Source organism: Denticeps clupeoides, chromosome 15, assembly GCF_900700375.1.
Source record: "Denticeps clupeoides chromosome 15, fDenClu1.1, whole genome shotgun sequence".
Taxonomy (NCBI): Eukaryota; Metazoa; Chordata; class Actinopteri; order Clupeiformes; family Denticipitidae; genus Denticeps; species Denticeps clupeoides.
In genome coordinates this window covers 13,774,278-13,796,612 of record NC_041721.1, presented here as the reverse complement: position 1 = coordinate 13,796,612, position 22,335 = coordinate 13,774,278, and the positions used below count along the sequence as shown (strand labels likewise).

At 42.1% G+C, this 22,335-nt stretch overlaps 1 protein-coding gene across 5 annotated transcripts in view; it reads right to left on the bottom strand.

Annotated features, from left to right (window-relative positions):
• Positions 1-21,918, bottom strand: part of LOC114764591 (kinesin-like protein KIF21A) — a 36,536-nt gene extending 14,618 nt beyond the window's left edge. For 4 of the 5 annotated variants that reach the window (XR_003742526.1, XM_028954331.1, XM_028954332.1 and 1 more), the window contains exons 1-11: positions 21,600-21,918; positions 8,941-9,163; positions 5,438-5,620; positions 4,819-4,965; positions 4,536-4,667; positions 3,530-3,697; positions 2,598-2,713; positions 2,251-2,446; positions 1,786-1,975; positions 798-861; positions 454-657 (exon numbers count right to left, since the gene is read on the bottom strand). Coding sequence is in view for 4 of the 5 variants with exons in the window: in XM_028954331.1 (XP_028810164.1) it covers positions 454-657; positions 798-861; positions 1,786-1,975; positions 2,251-2,446; positions 2,598-2,713; positions 3,530-3,697; positions 4,536-4,667; positions 4,819-4,965; positions 5,438-5,620; positions 8,941-9,163; positions 21,600-21,643 (1,667 nt within the window). In the remaining variant the exon portion in view is untranslated. Of the gene's footprint in view, positions 1-453; positions 658-797; positions 862-1,785; positions 1,976-2,250; positions 2,447-2,597; positions 2,714-3,529; positions 3,698-4,535; positions 4,668-4,805; positions 4,966-5,437; positions 5,621-8,940; positions 9,164-21,599 lie in introns of those variants that run through there. The other variant, XM_028954334.1, reaches the window with a different exon arrangement.
• Positions 21,919-22,335: the final 417 nt, after the last annotated feature.

The window sequence follows — 22,335 nt, the reverse complement described above, 5'->3', positions numbered from 1 at the left end:
ATTTAGTAACTACAAACAGGCAGACTTCACAACAAAAACTAATTTGTTCAATGTCAGAATTTACATAATCAAACCATGAATGAAGCTACCAGTTCTAAACCATGAATGAACCTACCAGTTCTCCCCTGTGCGGGGAGGCTCAGATCTACCCAGAAGAATGAGAGCATTAGATCATAACTGTGCCTTACATTCTTGCATGCGCCTTACTCAGAAGCAATGTCACCAACTGCAGAACATATGATCTCCCCTCATTAAAGTAATCAAATCCCAGCAAGTAAAACACTAATCACACACGGTGTTTAAAGCCAGAGAGTAATTACTCACAACACAACATCACACTAACTTACCATGACAACAACAGAAGGGAAAAAAATCTCAGGTCTCCCACCCCGCCCTCTCCTCCACCCAAACCACACAGTCATGGCTGGTGATGAAAGGGAAAAAAAGTCACACCTCTTTTTCTTCTTTTTCTCCTTCTTCTTCAGCTTCTGCAAGTTCTTCTTGGCAATCTCAATGATCTCGCAGGTCTCCTTCTCAGGCCCTGGTGCTACGGAGGAAAAGGTTCCAGGCCCAGAGTAGAGGGAGTTGCGGGTGGGTGCACGTGACAGGTTCTTACGTAGGTTCTCATTCATGGACTCACTCTCCAGCAGCTTCGCCCTGTCCCGTGCAGATAAACCACACAATATAAAATCCTCCAAAGGCCCAACCACAAATACATGTTGCATTTACAGCTCTGCATCTCCATGCAGGATTGGGTTTTTTTGTCGCTTTGTGAATACATGCAGAAATAATGATACCTGAGCTCTTCAATCTCCTTGATGTAGTTTTGGATCATGTTGCCAATCTCCTCATTCCCCTCACCTGGCAAAACAAAGAGAGGAACAAGTTTGGATTTCCATCACAGAGGCCCAGACACTAATGAAGCATTCTAAAAGAGAGACACATTACATTATGTCTCAATATTTATTTTGCAACTACTACTAATATAATTATAATAAATCTAATAAAGATGTTATGTTGTTGTTGTTGTAGTTGTAGAAACTAGAATATAAAACATGTTTTCAGTTATTTTTTGTTAAGTACATAACTCCGCATGTGTTCATTCATAGTTTTGATGCCTTCAGAGAGAATCTAACAACATAAATGGTCATGAAAATAAAGAAAACACATTGAATGAGAACATGTGTCCAAAGTTTTTGCCTGTATTGTATATCCCACCCCTCCCCTTAAACATTATCTCCACCATCATGGTTTCCAATTGCTCAGTGATTGGAACTGAAAATGAACACAAACACGTTGAAGTTCCATCACGTGTTGAAGATCCATCATGTGAGACTCCAGTGGGTTAATTCTATTTTTTTGGAAAAATGCAGATACGACTTCCTGGCACCAAACATTATGGTTGGTGAATGGTGTTGATAACGTAATTTCTGCAAATGCCTGCTGACTTCTACAGGCCACTCTCCTTTAAAGTTACAGACACCGAAACACCATTCTGGGGAAATGTCATTGTGGGCCTGAATAAAAGTGGCTGTAATTCTGCACCACGGCTGAATTTCGGAAAGAGACTTCAGATACAGTATTAAAGGACCACTAAGACCCATATGATTTTTTTTAAAAATTGCACAATATAGGACCTTTATGGTAAATTGTGTTTAACTTGCAATAATTGGTATAATAAAAATGTCAGTATTATATATTACAAGGTTCACAGTCATACAACAACGATCATGTTTAAAACAATTGGAACACTGTTACACTGGACTAATGTGAGACTCTATGTACCCATTCTAGCAAGATTCTGGTTGGCTTGGTCGCTCAGCAGCTGGGTGAGTCGCGCCCGCTGGGCATCGATGGTCTCTTGCATGGCCTTGACACGTACACGCAGGTTGTTGTTCTCCGTCTGCAGCATGGCGTTTTCATGGACCATGTCATTCACACTCTCCATGCCATCCTCACCAACCATACGCTTTCCCTGATGAGGCAATCATATGGAAAGCAAACAACCCCATCAAAGCATGTACATGTAGACAGATGTTGCCAATATATTTTTATATACCAGAATTTACGTTATATTATGAGAGATCAGATGAAACATAGTGTTATGTTCCTATGTATGTTGTGTTTGTTTGTCTGTACTCTGTTCTGTGTAAGTGTGACATTTTCATGAAAGAGCGGGCCCACTATATGACTGGCTCTGCCCTGGTTCAGTGACCTGCCCCTGAGAGATCCCACCCATCCCTCACTCACTGTCTTGTACTCCATGAGCTCCATCTGCAGACGGGCAATCTCTGTCCGAAGGGCACTGATCTGCTGGCTAGCTCTGTCCTGGTTCACCACCACCTTGTTCTTGATGTTCCGTGCACGATTAGCATACTTCAGAGTGTTCAGGGTCTCCATGAAGTCTCGGTCAGATGGGCTGATGCAGGCGATCATTACGGTCTGGCTGAAAGCCCCAAAAGGTAAGTGCTATAAAAAGATGCTATTTATGGGAAGCCATGACACTGTTGTAGAGATAGACAATTCCTTAACAGTAATTCCTCCAAATCATCTTTAAAATAATATAACAGCACCCTCATAGACACTAAATGACATACCTGTTGCCTCCTAGGGAGTCCTGCAGAAGTCGTGTAAGCTTAGAGTCACGATAAGGCACATGTGTTGAACGCTTGCTCTTGTCTCCCAAAGCACTGATGACATTTCCCAGTGCCAGCTGGTACATATGCAAATATGCAATTAACATAGGAATAAAGTCACAATTTGCACCACATTCACAATCACAGAGCCAGTTTAACCACATGGCCACCAGATGGTGCTCTTTCCCCATTTGTTATATTCTGGCAACAGGTGGATTTAAACTGCTGGAGTCAAATTACCACGCTTCCTACAGGGAATTCATTATTACAGCTCAGCTCTGTTCCTGACAAACACATATCATCTTCCTCTGCTCAACAACATGTGGGCTTTCTAGTACAGAATTCATTTCTGTACTAGATCCGGTATCCATTTATTTACTCAGAATTCTGCACACAACAGCGCATAATGACAATGTGAAAAAAAGTTTACTTGAGGTTTTGGCAAATCAATTTTAAAAAAGAGAGAAATCATATAGGTACATATGTATTCACAGCCTTGTACTGTGTAGCAATGATCTGCCAAAACTGTGCAAAACAGCGTTAATCTTTTTTCAGCACTGTCAACTTAAGTTAACAATGTGCACCTTTGCACAGTATTTAGAACAAAAAACATCCCAAATATAAATATTAATTGCTTGGCAATTTAAAAAATTTTAAATTTAGTTCCACTGCAAAGCTAAGAGAGCAAGTTACTAAGGAAAATATATCATTCAACATGTAATTTAGCTGCAAAGCTGGTGATACTATTTTAAAATGTGGTGTCGAAATAAACATCTTTTCTGCTTTGGGAGCTGCTAGTTGATTTAAAACAGCTAGACTAATTTAGATTTAATCTATGTTTCAGAAAGCAACCCATTAACAACTATAAATGAGAGATAGACAGAAGGCCTCACCAGACCACAGTTGATAGAGATGCCCTCTTTGGCTCGGTCACCAGTCGCTCCAGTCCTCTTTAGCCTCTCTGACCCAGCCAGATCCACAAAGTGAAACTTTGCTGTAAGAGTCTCAAACTCATTCATTTCTGAGGAGCCATTAGCCAGCTTGTTGTCCACTTCATTTTCCTGGAAACAAAAACAGTGCAAGCAAGGAATTCAGAATCAGAAAACTTTATTAATCCCAAAGGAAATTGAGGACATTTTAATTTTTTTTTCACCAAAAATGAGCAGCCGGTCTCAGTTTAGTCAGTTGGTAAACTTCTAGATATTGACAAAACATATTGTTGCTTCAGTCCATCGCATAATTTTGTGTTTGTTTAATTGCACGATCTGACATCGCGATTGCGTGGTGCCGCACTTGTGATCCCGGAAGTGTGCAGCACACCGACAAATTTAGAAAAAAATAAATGTATGAACCTACTACGTACTATCTGATTAGGGGAAGTATGGAACCTACTTTTCCGTACTCCTGATTCCCTTTCCCTTCCTGATTCAGTAATGTCAGAGAATTTTTATATAAGGACAACTCCCACTGTAAGAACACCGGCAAATGCACAATTTAGCCATCCAGCTACATAGGCTGTTCCGCTAATTCCGATCTCATACACAAAAATACAAAACACATATTAGAAATTTGCCAAATTGTTTCCAGTAAATACATTTTATTGGATGTGCAGTTTTTGTAAGACATTTAACTCTGAATCTAAAGATTACTAGTAATTTCAAATAATATTTTATCATTTATAAAATGTATATAATTAATTATAATTAAATTATATTTAATAATTTCATTTTCGAAAATTCTATTTTAAGACTTTTTAAAGGATCTGTGGATACCCTGGACATAGCATAAATCTCAACTAAAAAGGTTTCTTGCTTTTTTCAAATAGCTGTGTAGAACATTAGGGAGGACTTGATGCTGCCTGAGGCCTTGACCAGGCAGCACTGCAGCGGAGCCACGTACGCTGTTGCTGGCACAGACGCGCACTTGGCACAGGTGGATGGTGAAGATAGCGTGGGAGCGCGAGCTCTGGACGTTCATCTGGGTGCTGGCGGTGGTGCGAGACAGGGCACCCAACTTCAGACACTGCATCATCTGAACCAGCAGAGGGGAGACATAGGTATTACACACACACACATTCTCAATTAACACATGACTCAGATACTCAATAAACAGACAAAAAATCAAAAACATACAAACATAAAATTAAAAGGAAGAGAAAGGAGGACTAACATTTTACACAAACCTCAGCCTCTGATGTGACTGTGCGGGTGGTGACCCCCACAGTGTAGATCCCACCATTAGCGTCCTCATGGATCTTTATGTTGGACTTTTTCCTGGCTTCAATATCTCGAGTGGAATCAAAAAGATCCAGCACCTCTTCATTGTACAGCTATATGGAAAGAATACACACAGTAGTAATAGTGAGAGATCAGAGATAGCAGAGAACAAACAACAGAAATATTTCACAGAGACAAATTTATTTAAAATGATAACAAAAGTAGTTATTTACGTGAATGGCATTTATGAAATGTCCGTATATAGAGTGACTTACAAACACGTAGGTGGTAGTAGCCTAGTGGGTAACACACTCGCGTATGAACCAGAAGACCCAGGTTCAAATCCCACTTACTACCATTGTGTCCCTGAGCAAGACACTTAACCCTAAGTTGCTCCAGGGGGACTGTCCCTGTAAATACTGATTGTAAGTCGCTCTGGATAAGGGCGTCTGATAAATGCCGTAAATGGCAGGGTTAAGTGTCTTGCTCAGGGACACAATGATTGTAAGTGGCCTTCTGGTTGATAAGCGAGTGTGTTACCCACTAGGCTACTGCCCCTTTACATCAGGTTGTATTGGCATTCACCTCTAAGAACTGGGCATTGATCTTGAACTCCGGCATGGGGAGGCCTTGTTCTCTAGCAGCTTCACGCCGCTGCTCGATCCCCCTGAAGATGTGTGCCACTGCCCGTGGGATGATGCCACACTCTTCAGTACTGATGCTTACGTCAAAGCCAGTTCCCATGGTATAGGTCTTCCCTGAGCCCGTCTGCAGGAAGAAGAAGAAGAAGAGGAGATCAAATTTAAGACTTTATAAAACCTTTTAAAGACCACTTTCAATGAAATTTAATACCAAAGTCACACCTTTCCTGGCATATGAAGGAAATAAATTATTTGTGAATTAAAAAAACTAATTAGTGCATTAAACATTAACCAAACATCCTCAGATTTCACAGGCATATTCAGGGTGATGCCCCAGTCACACCCATGTAAAAATTATGGACGTTGTTCACAGAGTGTGAGTTTTTATTTTTCCATATCGTTTTCCTTATCAACATGGTTCATCAAAATCATGTGAAATTTTGGCAGGATGTTGTCAAGAAGTACCATCGGGAGCACTGATGACTTTATCATATGTCAAACCATGACTTACAATGCCTACATTTCAAATGCAATCTAAGTGTTTATTTCTTCCTGTGGAAAGAAAAGAAAGTTTAACTTACATGCACCAAACCTGGTACACACGTGTGTCATCTTAAGACAAACAGATTTATAATTGACATCCCTGTGCTGAAATGCATAAGAAATGTTTATTTTATTTTTTGTGTTTTGTCACGTCCCAACAAGTTCACTATTCCACTTCAGTATTCCAATCTTATTACTGTCTTGGAAGGTATGGCTGTGAAGATGCTTTAAATTGACCTCTTACTTTGACCTCTGAGGGGGCGGGGCTTGGTGACGTTTACTTCTTGTTTTTTATGCATCTGAAACTGCCTGCTTCTCGCTGATTAGGGTTAAAAATCAAAACACCACGCGCGGTTTTATCCTGTATTCCTTGCAACTGATTCCTGATGTGAAACCTTGAAAATATGACCATTAATGCCCAACAGCTCGGCCCAGCAGCGGGAATGGCGCCCGGTTTGTTAGAACTGGAACAGTGATGCCGGCTCGCCAGCGGGCTCCTCGTGGGTATTTCTAACAATATTGTTGACATTGGCACACAGGACAATAAACATTCAGCAGACTTGAAGGTGCTAGAAGAATCACACTAACATGCAATTAACGCATGGAAATTGTCCCTCAAACTGACACATTGCAAGTGCTTGCGTTGACAGTTAAAGGTCCCCTATCATGAAAATTTCACTTTGTGAAATTATTTAACATTAATTTGAGTTCCTCTAGCCTGTCTAAGGTCCTGCAGTGGCTAGAAGTGGTGATAGGTGTAAAGAGTGCTTTGGCAATTCTGCTCTGCTGTTCAGAGAGCGGCAGGTCAGATGGTCAGAGCTGGAATTTGTCCCCTTATGTCGTCTGGAAAAACAGACATGACTTCCAATTCACCTTAGTTAGGCTGTCCTAGTTAGAGCACGGTTGCACAAATATATCACTATAGCCACATATTTCTGTACCAGTTGTACAGTGCCACCGTCTGCCAGTGCTTCTGTTTGTTCTCTTCAAGCGCCCAGACCACCTCCAGAGTCCAGTGAAGAGACCATCAGATGAATCCTACTCCCTAGCAATGAATTGCTGATGAGACAACTCAGCATGAAACGAGGGCCACCACAGCCACCACCACCATAACACCTGAAGCTTCAGGGATCTTCAAATGGACCAGTAGCATCATAATGGATACCATCACGCATTGTACACCATGATGTTGGACTAAAACTTACTCTATTCTGTCCAGTACCTCCAAACATGGACAGATGATCCATACTATACTTTGGACCTTTCCACCACTACACCTGTAGGACCTTTTTTTTTGGACAAATCATCACAAACCCTGCACTGACACCAATTGCAGGCTCATTCTACCCTGGAAGGGCAACCCTTTGTATCACTCCTTCCCAAGGTTTCTTTCTTTTTTCTCTCTCCTAGAGTTTTTTTACTGGTGTTTTTCCTTGTGTGCAGAAGGGTCAACTGTAGGGGCTGTTAAAGCCCATTGAGACATACTGTATGTGATTATGGGCTACATATGCTCTCCTCCTCATCCCGCCTCTTTCCTCCTCATTAGCATTTAAAGCCGCAGACCCTGAAATGGCACATCCTGGGGAAATCTCATTGTGGGACTGGCTCCAAGTGGCTCTGGTTCTATACCAAGGCTGAATTTCAGAAAGAGACTTTTCAGAAGATATAGTTTTAGGGGACCAATAAGACAGATATAAAAGCAAAAAATAAAAACTCATGTCAGGGGAACTTTAAAGCAGAACCTCAAGTGTGGTTCTCCAGCTTCATGGTGATGAACTTTTCCAGCTCCCAACAGACTTGGCTACTGCCTGTAGAAACCGCACTGTCAACAAAGCATCTACATCACATCTTCCACTGCTTACTTTGATCAGTAGAATTTATTATTGTCAGAGAAATGGACAAATCACTGAGCTCACTGTTCAAACCCCATGGTTGCAGGGGGGTGGCAAAGTTCAGAAAATACATACGCTTTCTTGTAAAAAGAAAACACACAAAATGTTAGACGGTGCTGGACTGTCAATGTGGGAACACTGGCAGGATGATAGCGCCCGCTCACGGGACGACTACCCCAACAAAAGAGTCAGCGGGACTTTGTTGCCATGGATACAGATATAGGAATGCTGTGCCAGGGCCGTATTCAGACACCGGCCCCCTTCCCCCCGACAGCCCATCAAATCCCTGAAAGAGGACTCACAACAGGACAAGGGTGCTGGAACAATGCTGAGCGGAGAAAATACAGTTTATTAAGAAAGCCCAGTGACACTTAATGGTTTTGTACTGTGTAGTACCCTGTACTGTGTAATACAAGAAGTGGACCACAAGTTGTATTAAATACTAGAAATATGTCATTATTTCAGCAACATCGGCTTGTCGTATGTGTCCTTTTGTTTTTAATGAATCTGATATGAAATTCCTTTCACATTGGCACATGAACAATAAGCACGTAAGTAAGCTAATCTATCGCAATAAAAAAAGGTTTCTTGTTCCAGCATGCCTGCTGAGCAGACAGTGTTCCAGTTTGCTTGCTCTCTGATATGATGATGATAAAGACTTGATACTCAATTGAAAAGGGTAAATACATAAACACATAAAAAATATATTTTGTGCATTATAAATGATTGTCAAAATGCCGTAATGGCATTTGTAAAAACGTATGTGGAAACTTTTTTTGAACCGTGAGCACAAAACAGTTCTCTTGATCGATGAAAGCTCTTATTCAAGAGCTCATTCAAAGCAAAGTCAAGCTAACTTTAGAGAAAATAAAAAGGAGCTGATAAGTTTAAAAGGCCAGTGTTTAGGAAGTTTTCCACTGAGATTAAAAAAGGTTAAACAAGTACCCAATCATACTTCCAGAAGCCCTTTATCAGCCAGAATGCTTTACGTCAGGGCAACTTGTTTGCTCACCTGTCCGTAGGCAAAGATGGTGGCATTGTATCCCTCGAAGCAGCCCTCAATGAGTTTCTCTGTACAGTTAGTATAGATGGTGTCCTGGTGTGTGTCCATGTCAAACACATAGTCGTAGGTGAAGGCTTTGTCCTTTCCCAGCATCACCTGGGGCTCCCCAGGAGTGACGAAGGTGCATATGTGGCATCCTTCAATCTTTTCTCGTGCCAGTTGTGGCCGAATCCTAAAAGAACAGAGGGGACAAGTGAGGTTTGATAAGATGCTCATTCAATGCGTATATGATATGCGTATATGATAATACCATATATGCGGTAATGCACATCACATTTAACATAACACATGCAAACATAACATGAGCAAATCACCAGTACCAGTAAGCTTGATTTTTAACTTTTGATGTGATTCCGAGCAGAGCTGCTGTACAGAGCGAGAGCAGCAAAGTTTAACAATGACAAGCAGGAAAACTGATGTTTTTATAAGTGCAAATATTATCATTTGTTAAATAAAGATAACCACATTTCCAGGAAGTACAAAAAATATGTTTAGATTTATTTTAAGAGCATTCTTTCCATGAAGAAGAGAAAAATTACTTCTGGTACATTCAACTGATTTTGAAATGGTACAGTCCAAGTAAAAGTGAATAGTTCATTGGAAAAACAACAAAAATGCCATACTGTTAGAAAGAACCATCCACAATAATTGTAGTCTTAGAGCAAAAAAAAGGTCATATGAGAAAGTAGCAACAGAGTAAAAAAAAAACCTAAATAAAACATACAGAGTAAAAGAATAAAATACTTATATTGGAATTAACTAGCACAGGACTGGCAAGCGCACAACGTTAAATCCCCGCCGAACGTGTCTGCACAGTGAAGCACGCAGGTGGCATGCAGCAGGGGCCGTGAGGCCTGGGAGTTGCCCTGTTGGCTTGGCAGCAGCTCAAGGGCGGAATCTGGGCTTGTAGAGAGCACACACGTGCGACTCCGCCTGCGAGTGTGTGTGCGGCGGTGGCCGGTGTGGAGAAAGCGGCTGTCAGCTTCAGCTTTCTGAGCACCACAATTGTGTGGATCTCAATGATATAAGCTTGATAATAATTAGCTGAGGGATTAGGTGAATCAGGACTGTGCACCATAGAAAACCCCTAAGGCTGAACTGTCCAAATTAGTCAATCAAATAATAAAAAGACAGTGAACTTGACTCAACTTAACACTATAGACACTTTTCTTCTCAACTGTACGTCCTCAAAGCCCCGCTCATAGAGTCAGACGCTTTGTCATTGACCTGGCCGGATTGCATCGTCTCCTTTTGAAAGTGTTTGGAGAGCAGGGACCGAAACCTTCCAATTACAGGTCCACTTCCATATGGGGCAGTGGTTGGGCTAGCGGGTAAGGAACCGGGACCGTAATCGGAAGGTGCCACCGAGCTAAGCACCGCCTCCACACACTGCCCCAAGGTTAAAAGCAGAGGACACATTTCGATGTGTCACCGTGCGTTGTGCTGCAGTGTTTCACAATCGCTTCACTTTCACGTTTTTCACCCGCTAGGCCACTACTGCGGAGTCTACGTGTTTTGTGTTTTTCTGTAAACCTCAGTCATCCTCCAACAAGCCCGAGTGAGGTGCTGCATGTGCATACCTCACCTCGTACACCAACAAGCCCCGCAGACACACACAGAGCTCGCACTGTTAGCAAGCAGTGCAGAGGGAGAGGAGGGGAAAGAGAAAATAAAAATGTTGGAAAGTAGGTAAACAGACACACCCAATATTTTGTGAGCTCACAAACGACAAAGGTCAATTCCACCTTTCTTTTTTTTATAGAATTATTGCAAGGACATAAACATTCCTGCAATTGGATTCAACCCAAAATGAATCTTTAGACTGCAGCAAGGAGGTCAAGTTTCAGTTTTGTGTCCGGCGAACGGGGCTCATAATGGCAGGACTTGTTAATGCTGCGCTTGTGGCCAGTGTAGTGGCCTCTGCAAATCCGCGTCACAGAGCTGTTATTGTGCCCCAGTGACACCAGATCCCGGCGCTGAGCAGAGGAGGCAGCAGTAGTGAAAGGCAGGGAGCAGGCGGCATATACTACCGCTTTATGTGCTTGAATACGTGTTTTATTATTACACTCATACACTAAGGGTCAGTTTTTCAGTTCCTGGATTAAGCCTAGTCCAAGATTAAAAGCAATGGAGAACTGGAGAAGTTCTTGTTTAATCTAGGACTAGGCTAGTTTAATGCCTAGCAATTTCAGAAGGGCTGTGCCCAGTACATTGATATTACATTGAAGGACCCATAAATTCCATTTTTTCCATTTGAATTCTTCTGAATTCCATGTTTTCCATTATAAATATACTTATTCACCTTAAAACTATGTTATTATGGAGTAGGTAAGCAAAAGAGAACCTGCAATATGGCAAATCACATTTAATCATTGTTCAACAAAGTGCTTGAGCATTTATTGTTTGCTTTTGTAAAGCATTTACATGTAAATAATATGTGCATTTCATGCAAAGAACTATTTCACAATATTACACATTCTTTGACCTCAACATTAAAAACGTTATCAAATAAATAACCATTGTGGAGACCTGGAATACAAAAAAAACTTTTGCCACATGCAATATGAACTGGAACCATGAAAATAAAACCACGTTTTGAATCAGCTGATTTGTTTGCTGATGTGGGGGTGGTAGTAGCTTAGTGGGTAACACACTCGCCTATGAACCAATAGACCCAGGTTCAAATCCCGCTTACTAACATTGTATCCCTGAGCATGACACTTAACCCTGAGTGTCTCCAGGGGGGGCTGTCCCTGTAACTACTGATTGTAAATCGCTCTGGATAAGGGCGTCTGATAAATGCTGTAAATGTAAATGATGTGAGTGGCTTGCGCTAGTTTGATATGAATTATTGGCTGTAAGTGGCGCTATGTTCTTCCGATTCATAAAAAAATTGTTTGGCTATTGTCCCACTCTAAACTTGGCACTAAGAGTGCTGACCGCACGTTTACATTGCGTTGGTGTGTGTGAAAGTTCTGCCTCAGCAGAAAACACGTGTAGTCTGCTGCCAGACACGCGAATTATACAATTCCGTGTTTTATAGCGGATTCCGTGATTTCGTCCGCGTTTTCCTCACCACAGAAATCATAGGGCCCTAGCATTGTTAACGTTAATGTTGTAAATCTGTAGTGTCACAATGATTGGTTTTGATGTCTATTTTAATTATTGTCTATAAATTCACTATTTTCTGTACAATCTCATAAAATCAACATTTAAAATTTGAACCAGAACAGTGCTGTCAACACACAGAACAATTTATTTAGAAATGAAATGATTCATTTAGTATTAAAGCAGTAGCTGCCTTTACCAAGCACGATTAGTATGAACATTATTGACTTATTTACTCTGCTGAGTGTGTGTGTACAGCCGTGTTTATTTAGCAGCGCTGTTTGTGTGTGTATGAGTGTGTATGCCTGCCTCACCCTCACACACCCCTCGGTTTGTAAAATGGGAGGGATTTACAGCAGAGAATCCACATTAATCCCACCGGGCTCCAGGCCTGCAGAGCACGTCCCATCTGAAACAGTTCCTGTAATCCCCAATAATCACGATAACATCCACCAGCAAACAAGCCGGTGACTTATTGGAAAAAATAGGGACGGTCATGACATCACGGTCATGAGGTGCGCTGCATTCACCAGGAGATAATTTGACTGTTACCGAGGGTCAAAGGGAGCGTCCCATCAACACATTTGCATATTTCTGCGAAGGTCAGCTGCAGTTTGCATGAGGTGTGAATAGTTTTAGCATTAGCAGCAAATTCTGGCACTCAGGCAGAAGCCTCTATCTGAAGCAGTGTGAGAGCAAGCTGCCCAGGTCAGCGTTGTCTCGTGACGTCCCCCACTCTCTCTGTCCTCTCTGACAGTCTGGGAGCCTTGGCCCGATGGAGAAGGGGTCTGAACCAGTTGTTACATGCGACAACACAGTGTTAAATCCTCTCATTAGGTGAGGATCAGACACTTTGAGGATTAAAAAAACAAATTAACCACTCAGCAAAGTAAAGTGCAGTAAAAAGGTGGGTTTAAATTGAGATAATAACTTCAGCTGCACTCATTTGAAATACTTACATCAATAGTCACTACCGTAAATTACCAGAACCACGACCTTCTCATGACCTTGTCAGTCATGGTTTTGTTTCAAGGCTTGAAATTGTTAAGTCGAATGCAATTAAATACTTCCAAACAAGAATATTGCCAATTTTGATATTTTTTGTTATATTTGAGCCAATGTGGTACGTTAAGTTCTGTTTGATGTTTACTGTTGAAGCAAAAATTCAATGGGCAGCTCTGAATAGTGTGTGGGGACTGTACCTTGCTTAAGGGGACCTCAGTGGCACCATGACACTTCAGGGGACACCACTGCCCCCATAATAAAAAGCTTTGTATTTTAAAGTGTGGTCCTTAGCATTTCTCCACACCTATCATGCAACATGTCCTTATCAATCACTAACTACATGCTATTCATGTGTAAATTACATAGAACATGCCCATGAAACTGGCTTATGAATGGGCCCATGGAGTGTGAAGAGGGTCGAAGGTGACTTACACATTTGGGAAAAGCTGTACTGAAAGCTGAGGACCATGTTGATTGATTAGAACTAACCAGATTTAGCTCCAAGTTTAATTCTGATATGATACATGAATATATAATTAAAATGTGGAAGAAACTCTTGATCAAATCTGCCACCCCAAAATGCAGCTCTGTCGTCGTCATGACAAACAAACTTCCCACCACCAGCCATGATCTGAAGCCACAACAGAACAGCACATCTGTCATTACAAGCCCTGTAAAAGATATTGTAAGACATTTATGGGTGACCAGGACTCATTTACCTCAAATTCAACACATGGCATTTTTTTTTACAAGTGAAAGTGTTTCAGTAGAATTTTTGTCATCTTTCATTTGAGTTCCTTTTATATGGATGTAATTACAACGTTACAATGTTACAACCAATTCGTAACCCCAAGGTACTGAGACGGTAGGGGCAATGATACAACTGTCATTGGAAGGCCTGTTTCCTATGGTTCTTCGGGAATAAAGACTTCTCTCAGGTTGGCCTGAATTTTCCAGCTTGTACAACACTCAGACCTGCAGCAAGTCTCTGTGGAACTGCTTCTGTCTGTCTGTAATGTGATTCTACTAGTTCCAAAATCAAACCTTGTCCCAGATATCAGGGATGAAGAGCTCTAATTCACACTGTTAAAAGAAAAATGAAGTTCATACAAACATTTATATATATATATAGTTCATTTTATTATATATATATACACACACACACACACACACACACACATATATATATATATATATAAAATATGAACTGGGTTAATCTAGGCCTCGCCTATTCAAATACTTGGCTCAAAACACTATAGGTATCTTAAATACACAATAAAATGTGATATGTGATGATTTTTTCACATCATATTTATACCTATATATAGAAAATTAAAAAGTGTTTCAAGCACCAGTGTATCATAAATACAAACAAATGTTATTGCTACTTCTACATACTATTTTGGATTTATGTAAATGATCTATGCAATAGATCTATTATTGTTTTGTTTCAAAAGTAGAAAAAGACAGCATATACAGGCTTTACTGCCTCTGGTTAAAAAAAGTGGAGTGTGGACTTTAAAGGATCTAAAAGGCAGTCAAGCTCCTAATGGACCCTCACCATGTGACACGTCAAGTTAAGCTCAAGCTCCAGACTTCATTACAGCGATTACAGTGACATTCCAGAAACTCGTCCACCCCCGGTTTTACCCACTTCTCCTCAAAGTGGACATCACGGACAAAGCTAAGTCTTCTACAGTCAACATCATGACACATCATTGTGCATCAATGTTCACAACAAGACTATTTATGGTAAATCTTTGTGAACTACCACATGGCAGAAGCACAAAATGCCATAATGCCCATGCCATAACCTGGCCTAATCTCCGCCTGAGACATAAAGACTTCAGTGGGATTTTCAAACAGCAGGGAGGCTGTGTGTGTGAGGTCAGCTGGGGCAGACCAGGAACAGAAAAGCCTGAAGGCTGTACACGTCTTAAAAGTATACGAGAGACATTATTCAGCCATCAATGATTTGTGGAGAACTAGTAAAGACTGATATAAAAACCTGAGGCCAGAAGGTAGCAGATGGCAGCAAAACAGCAGAGGGAAAAGGCAATGATTTGATTTTCTCCTCTCATTAAATGCTGAGTCAGAAAAGATCCCATCAGGCTCTGACCTCTGAACTGAGTCTGCAGACTCCTTTTCCAGACCAGACAATGACAAGGCAAACTCTGGGCACCCTAATCTAATCCTGTACAGACGGACGTCAGAAGGCCTCTCAGTAACATGGCACTGGCTGGCTGAATGAAGCAATATCACTGCAGGGCAAACCCAGACACTGGACCTCACCTACAGAGGTGCGGGTTAGAGGTCCACAAAAGCCACAGGTGGGCAGTAACCACAGGGGCGCATTACCGTGATGGCTCTGATGCTGATTCTCTAAGGCAGAGGTTAATTGGGTACCACTCATCGGCCTTTTCTAACCGTGCCACCCCTTCACTTTACTTCATTCATATGACAGCTGATCTGGGGTCTGTGTTAACAGCAAATCTCTCCCTTCAAACAAAGCCAAATAACAATAGTTCGAAATCTATGGTGCAGCTACTATACAGCTGAAACCAAAAGTTTACATACACTGTATAAGAACTTTTTTCCTACTGTCTGATATTAAATCATACAAACCCCTTTCAGTTTTAGACCCGTTCGGATTCTCAAAATAATTTCTATTTGTCAAAATAATGTGTGAGATTTTTAATGTGTGAGAGCCTTTAAATTATTTGGGAAAGCCCAGATGATGATGTCAGGGCTTTGGAAGCATCTGATAGATTAAACTGACACCACTTGAGTAGATTGGAGGCACTACCTGTGGATGTATTTAAAGGCACATCTCAATACACTGCTTCCTTTTAGACACCATGGGAAAGACTAAAGATATCAGCCATGACATCAGGAAGAGAATTGTGGACCTCCACCAGACTGGTTCATCCTTGGGAGCAATTTCCAGATGCCTGAAGGTGCCACGTTCATTTGTTCAAACAATTATATGCAAGTATAACAACATGGGAATGTCCAGCCATCATACCGCTCAGGAAGGAGACAGCTCCTGAGTCCAAGAGATGAATGTGTTTTGGTGCGGAATGTTCGTATCAATCCCAGAACAAAAGCTGGTAAGAGTGTATCACTATCCACAGTGAAACAAGTCCTGTACCGGATACCCATAGCATTTGCATCAGTCATTCAGTTTAAACACAATTCCACCAAATACTAAGCAAATGTATGTAAACTCTTGACTTTGAAGAAAGTAATAAAAAAATCTCAAAAAAATTCTCTCACGCATTGTTTAGACATTTAGCAAATAGAAATTATTTTGGGAATCCGAACGGGCCTAAAACTAAAACTGGGTGGTAGTAGCCTAGTGGGTAACACACTCGCCTATGAACCAGAAGACCCAGGTTCAAACCTCACTCACTACCATTGTGTCCTTGAGCAAGACACTTAACCCTGAGTGTCCCTGTAACTACAGATTGTAAGTCGCTCTGGATAAGGCGTATGATAAATGATGTAAATGTAAAATGTAAATATAAAACTGAAAGGAATTTAATGTCAGACAGTAAGAAAAAAAGTTATATGAAAGTGTATGTAAACTTTTGGTTTCAACAGTATGTATTAATATAAAATAGTCCATATAAGACTAATAAACAAGGACATCAAGATTTTTTAATCTTAAAGACATAGACATGAGATAGAAAGCTTGGATAACCTGTCAGAACTTTTTTTTTGTCATAAAATCACCACAATATTTATACCACCATACACTTTCTATATAGATCTATGTATCTATCTATATTCAATATATCCAGGGTACATTTTTAGGGCACAAAAGTCTGAAGGCTGTAGGTATAGGAGAGAATTTACTTTGGTCAGAACCTGAGACCAGAAAGTAGCAGTTGACCGCAAATGACAATAAATGAGGGAAAGGGGCAACAAGTTGATTTCTGGCTCACCAAATGCTGGATACAACATCCCATCGGGATCTAACTCGCTGAGAAAAAGGGCTAAATAAAAATGAGTGCACATAAATAAATTGCAAAAATAATAATAACAAAATATCTTGGTAAGATAGTACGTAAGTAGTTTTGAATTTTACAGATTCACCTCTTCATAAAGAATAAGAAACATCCTAACTTGAAATATTATAAGTTGGAAAAAAAGTTTTACTAAGGTCCTGGCCTCTAAATGCATTTAATGCGTTAAACTGTCCCACCTCCATTTCATCGCAGTAATCACACATCACAGAAGTGAAATGACACCAAAGAGCAAGCTGGGTCGTGTTGTGTAACCTGTTCCTCCGACCCTGGAGTGTCAACAGAACTCCAGTGGCAGGGAATGCCTGAAGGCAAATGGATGGTCCTATTCAGCCATGAGAAAGCACGATCGGAAGCGAAGCTTCCCGTCACACTATCCCTCCCTTCCGACGGGGATATCGAGTCACATTCCTCCTCCTCCTCCTGTCAAGGGTCCAGGAGCTTTGCCTGAAAAGCGCAGCATCACTTCAGCCCTCGCCCGTAGCTGCTGACACCAGCTGTTGACGGAATCAGCATTTAGCAGCTCGCTCGGAACAGCACGCGGTTTTGGGTAATGACTTTCGGGTGTAAACGCCTCTGCTGTCATGAACATCGTGACGGTGGCTTTCATCAACAGGTAGGGACTAGTTGTGCTCCTTGAGGCCTGAAAACATCAAACTCTTACGGTTCCAAAAATTTAATCAGCACAATGGATCTTGGACAGAACATAAAACTATTTCAAGAGCAATAATAATAATAATCATAATAATAATAATAATAATAATAATACATGCTCTGTTTAAAATGAGGGGTGGACGTGCATTCTGTATCACAGAGCAAGGCCAACGGTGGGAAATTTGGCCAGTCAGCGATTCAGAGTGACATCGGAAGCGTTGTGCAATTGACACCAGTCCCACTCGCTGGCCGGCCCTCTACTGTCTCCAAGGGTCAAAGGTCACAGCACAGACCCTGCGATTGCAGGAAAGTGGCTCAGGACGCGTGGACGGGCTGCTGCTGCTTTACACAAGTGGAAAGCGAGTGTAAAATCCAAACATCTCCTTTCCTGTGGGATTCAGATTGGCAAACAACTGCAAAATAATACATGGGAATAGTCCCGATGTTACGAGGGGAAAACTCTTCTTTGTAAGCTACTGTAAGCACTGTTTAAAAAAAAGGCCGGTGTTCTCTTGTTCAAATTCTGTCTTTGAAGAACAACTTGAGAATTATAGTGAAGAAAAAGAGATTTGGCTCTCATCCAGCATACAGCGTATGGCCTACAAACTGGTGTGGGATCGAGCGGGTTTCTCTTCTTGTCTTTGTCTCGCCGGGTCTGAGGAGGATTTGGTCCTGCTCAGCCATGACGTGTTGACAGAGGACGCCCATCTCAAAGTAAACAAAGGACCCTACGGGTGAGACGTGAACACAAAAGGCCGAGGCGAACCTCTCTCTCTTGTTCTCGCTCCCACTCTCACACGCCCACAATACCACCAATACAAACCTGAACTAAGTCCGTGGAAAAAAACAAGAAGAAGCTAAAAGCAGCTCTGCGACAGCCAGGGAAATCCGATCTCTCATCCTGCCGGTTGAACTCAATGTGAAAACCTTTCATTTTCCCGGTCACTTCGTTTGCACATGAGTGACTGAAATCCACAGTCAGCACAGATGGCTTTCGTATGGTTCTTGGATGTTCTCATAAATATTAATTACCATGGTAATAATACGAATGCACTGGACTGGACCCTTGAGAGATTTCATGCTTGAACCGGGGTCCCTGCAGCTTTACCCTGACAGGCACTGTGCTGCAACAAATGATAACAATGAAGTGAGGTGCATGATGGGAGCTGTAGTCCCCTGTCAAATGACATAGAAGTTGTCATCTGAATGGTACAGGAGTCACACAAAGACCCAGGGGAGGTCTTTATTTTGCAACCTCACAGCTAAACAAAACACTCGCAGGTCAAGACTTTCCAAAGAAAGTGGAACTTTAACTTCTATATTTATTTTGTGAGGTTGTTCAGTGACTTTTGCCCATCAAGCACAGTTTTGACTGGAATGTTGTTTTTTTGGGCTTGTTTTTTTGACACAGAATGAGCCCAATTCATCCATTTTCCAAATACATTGTCCATCATGAGTCCGGAATGGTAACTTCACACACACTTGGCTGGAGAAAAAAATTAACCTGAACCATAATGCTCCAGTAAATAAGCTACCCAGGCAGAATGACCTATATGCCATGTAAAGCCACCCTTTTCTACAGAAGTGCATCTTACTCTAAGTAGATCTATACAGGCTTGAGGCCTCCATATAGATCTCTTTTGGAACGTTTTAGCACAGCAACACACCATGCATTCATGCATTTTAGCAGAATTTAGATACCCCATGTAATTATATTATTAATAACATGTAGTAAATGATTAACAATGATTAACAAAAGGAGTGGTGCTTTCTGTGGTGCTGATTCCTGGAGTTTGTATGGAAAAAAAATCCTTCAAAACTATTGAACGGCATAATTCTGTCTTAATGCTTAATGATTAGTCCACCACAGTTTTAATACATTCACTTGTGACAAGCTTAGGTTAAATCCTTGCACTGTCTCATTTAGACATAGAGACATGGAACCTGGGCATTTGCATATTTTTAAACCGCCAGCAGGCTTCAGGCCTCAGGCTCGGTCTCCAGACCCCACACCTGGCCACCGAAACCCACTCGAACCGTTCACAGTGTGCTGTCACTCCGCAGATCTCAGACACAACCTTACGTAAGCGCGTCATCTTCGCCAATCCAACCTGGCAGCTACAAAGAGGCTTTCTGGAGCCAAATGAAAACAGCAACGCGTTACCATGTTTGATTACGCCATGCCGGACGATTCCTAATGAGCCAAGCATGTAGCAATCATCCCCGCTTCTAAAGGTCTTACTATATCATAATCCACCCATGAGTTTTACGGCTAATGTGCTGCTTTCTTTCAAACAAGCTTAATGCATGTTGCACTGCTTATGTACAGGATTCGTGGACATGATTTTCTCATCTGATTTCGATGTATAATTTACGTAATACCAGGCGTTGCTATATGATCCATATAAGATTTATGTATTAAACGGATGTACATGTGGTAACCACAAGACTTTCGCGGCGTTAGACGGTGGCTTTCGCGCAGCAGGCACTGACAGGCACGGTATCTAACAACACAACTGCAATACAGATAACTGCATGACAGGGGTAGAAAATAGATGTTCCTTAAATGTTTTCAGGCACACATCTTTCATCAGGGCAAAAAAAACCCCAGACCTGCTCTTTCAAAGCCACCCATGTTGATGTCTCCCCCGTCCCAAAAGAAATTCAGCTGTTGCCATGGCTGTTTGTCTTAACCTCACACACGCAATGACTGACAGTGATTAATATGTGTGTCTGGACATTTTTGTTAGATCTGAAACAATTATTATTATCAGTACTGTTATTATCACTATTACTATAGGTCACAAAGGTCACAAGTCCTTTATTCAAGACAAGAGTGGTTAAACAATTAAATCCAGCACTAAGTAAAGATGGGAACCAAACTTGAAACGTCCCCACGGTGTGTTGCATGTTGCATCTGCCGTCTGGAGCGGCTGTGTGCACAACACGAGTATTTAGTACACCAACGGTACCTGCACTACAGGTTCTGCACGAATAAGGATAAAAGGCTGATTTGCTTCGGAATCATGACTCGGGTTGAGTGATCTCAGAAGGGGGGGTCTAAGAAGTCACCTCTTAAAAAAAAGCTATTTATACCCTGTCCAGTCCACTCACAGTGACCTACGGGACTATCTGTGTGTTTGTGTGTGAGTTTTTTTTTCCTTCTTCTTTTGATAAAGAGCAAAGTGTAACATGCGGATTCGGTTATATTCCAGATCCAGAGTCAGATCACTTTTTGAAGCATGGGGCTGCATGAAGGCCAGTCTTTCACAAGCGTGTCCCAGAGCGCCAGGCGGCCTAGTCAACCGAGGAAGGGCGGTGTAAGCGACACCAGGCCCAAGTCCAGGCTCTCAATGACACTGTTCTGGGGCAAAGTCTGCACGCCGTAACCAGAGGAGGACCAGCAGGTCTGAGCAGGGCAACCCGAGACGCACCACGTCCGCGAGTCTAATGTGTCAATAAAGGATCAACTAGTTATCTTTCTTTCCCAGACGTTTCACGTGCCGAGCACAAGCGTTTTATTGAAAGCCCTGCACGCCATGCCGACAGTAAACTGGGATATTACATCACGTCACGTCCTTCCTGCTAATATCCAGGGCAAAACACGTTTACAGCTTCCAACACACACAGAACAGATAATACGAGAGAATATGGGATAACTGAATGTGATTCATCACGCACGCCATACGAACACACACAGACACACACACACACACACACACACACACACACACACAGACAGAGAAGAAGAAAGGCAGCGGCCGCCCCGTCTCTCCACTGCAGGTGAAACCGAGAGCATCACGGGGTCCTTACCGCAAAGCGACCCGCACGGTGCTCTCGTCCTGCCCGCTCGACATGTTGCCCGCCGGCGAAGAAAGGAATGGCCGAGGAGGATATAAATAGGCGGATGCTCCCCTTCGCTCTTTATCGGCTTAGCTCTCCCGCACACAGCGACCGCGGCTTCGGTTCGCGGCGCGCCGCCATCGCGGCGGCAGAAGCCGAAAATAAGAGACTAAAATTAAAATAATAATAATAATAAAAAAAAAAAAAGACCGAGCAGCGCGCCGTTCACTCGGGCTTCAGCCTGTCACCGCCAGCGGTCCGGGGCAAGCGACAGACAAACGGACACTGACGAGCACTCGCGCTCGCGGGTCCGGCGGCGCTGACGTCACCAAACCACGCCCCCCGCGCGGAGCGACCGAGCGCATTTCTCTTAATGCAATTTCTCTGATAGTGACAAACGATTCATATTTGCATGAGTAGTTACTCAGTTACTAACTGTGCTGTGCGGGGGTTCTCTCGGTTGTGGGTCAACATTGTCAGTAGTCGGTGTAACCGAGTCAATCACGAATTTAAATCGCGAAATTGGACGTTTTTCTATATAGTTTAATAACACAGTGTGATTAATAAAAGGTTCATAGAAGACTGCTGGACAGTGCACAATAGAATGGGTAAAATTGGTGATTAGTGCCATCGTGTGGTCGAATGACAGTGTTCAATCGAAGAATCAGTAACATTTGGTAGTGCATCCTGCACTGGCTTCAACAAC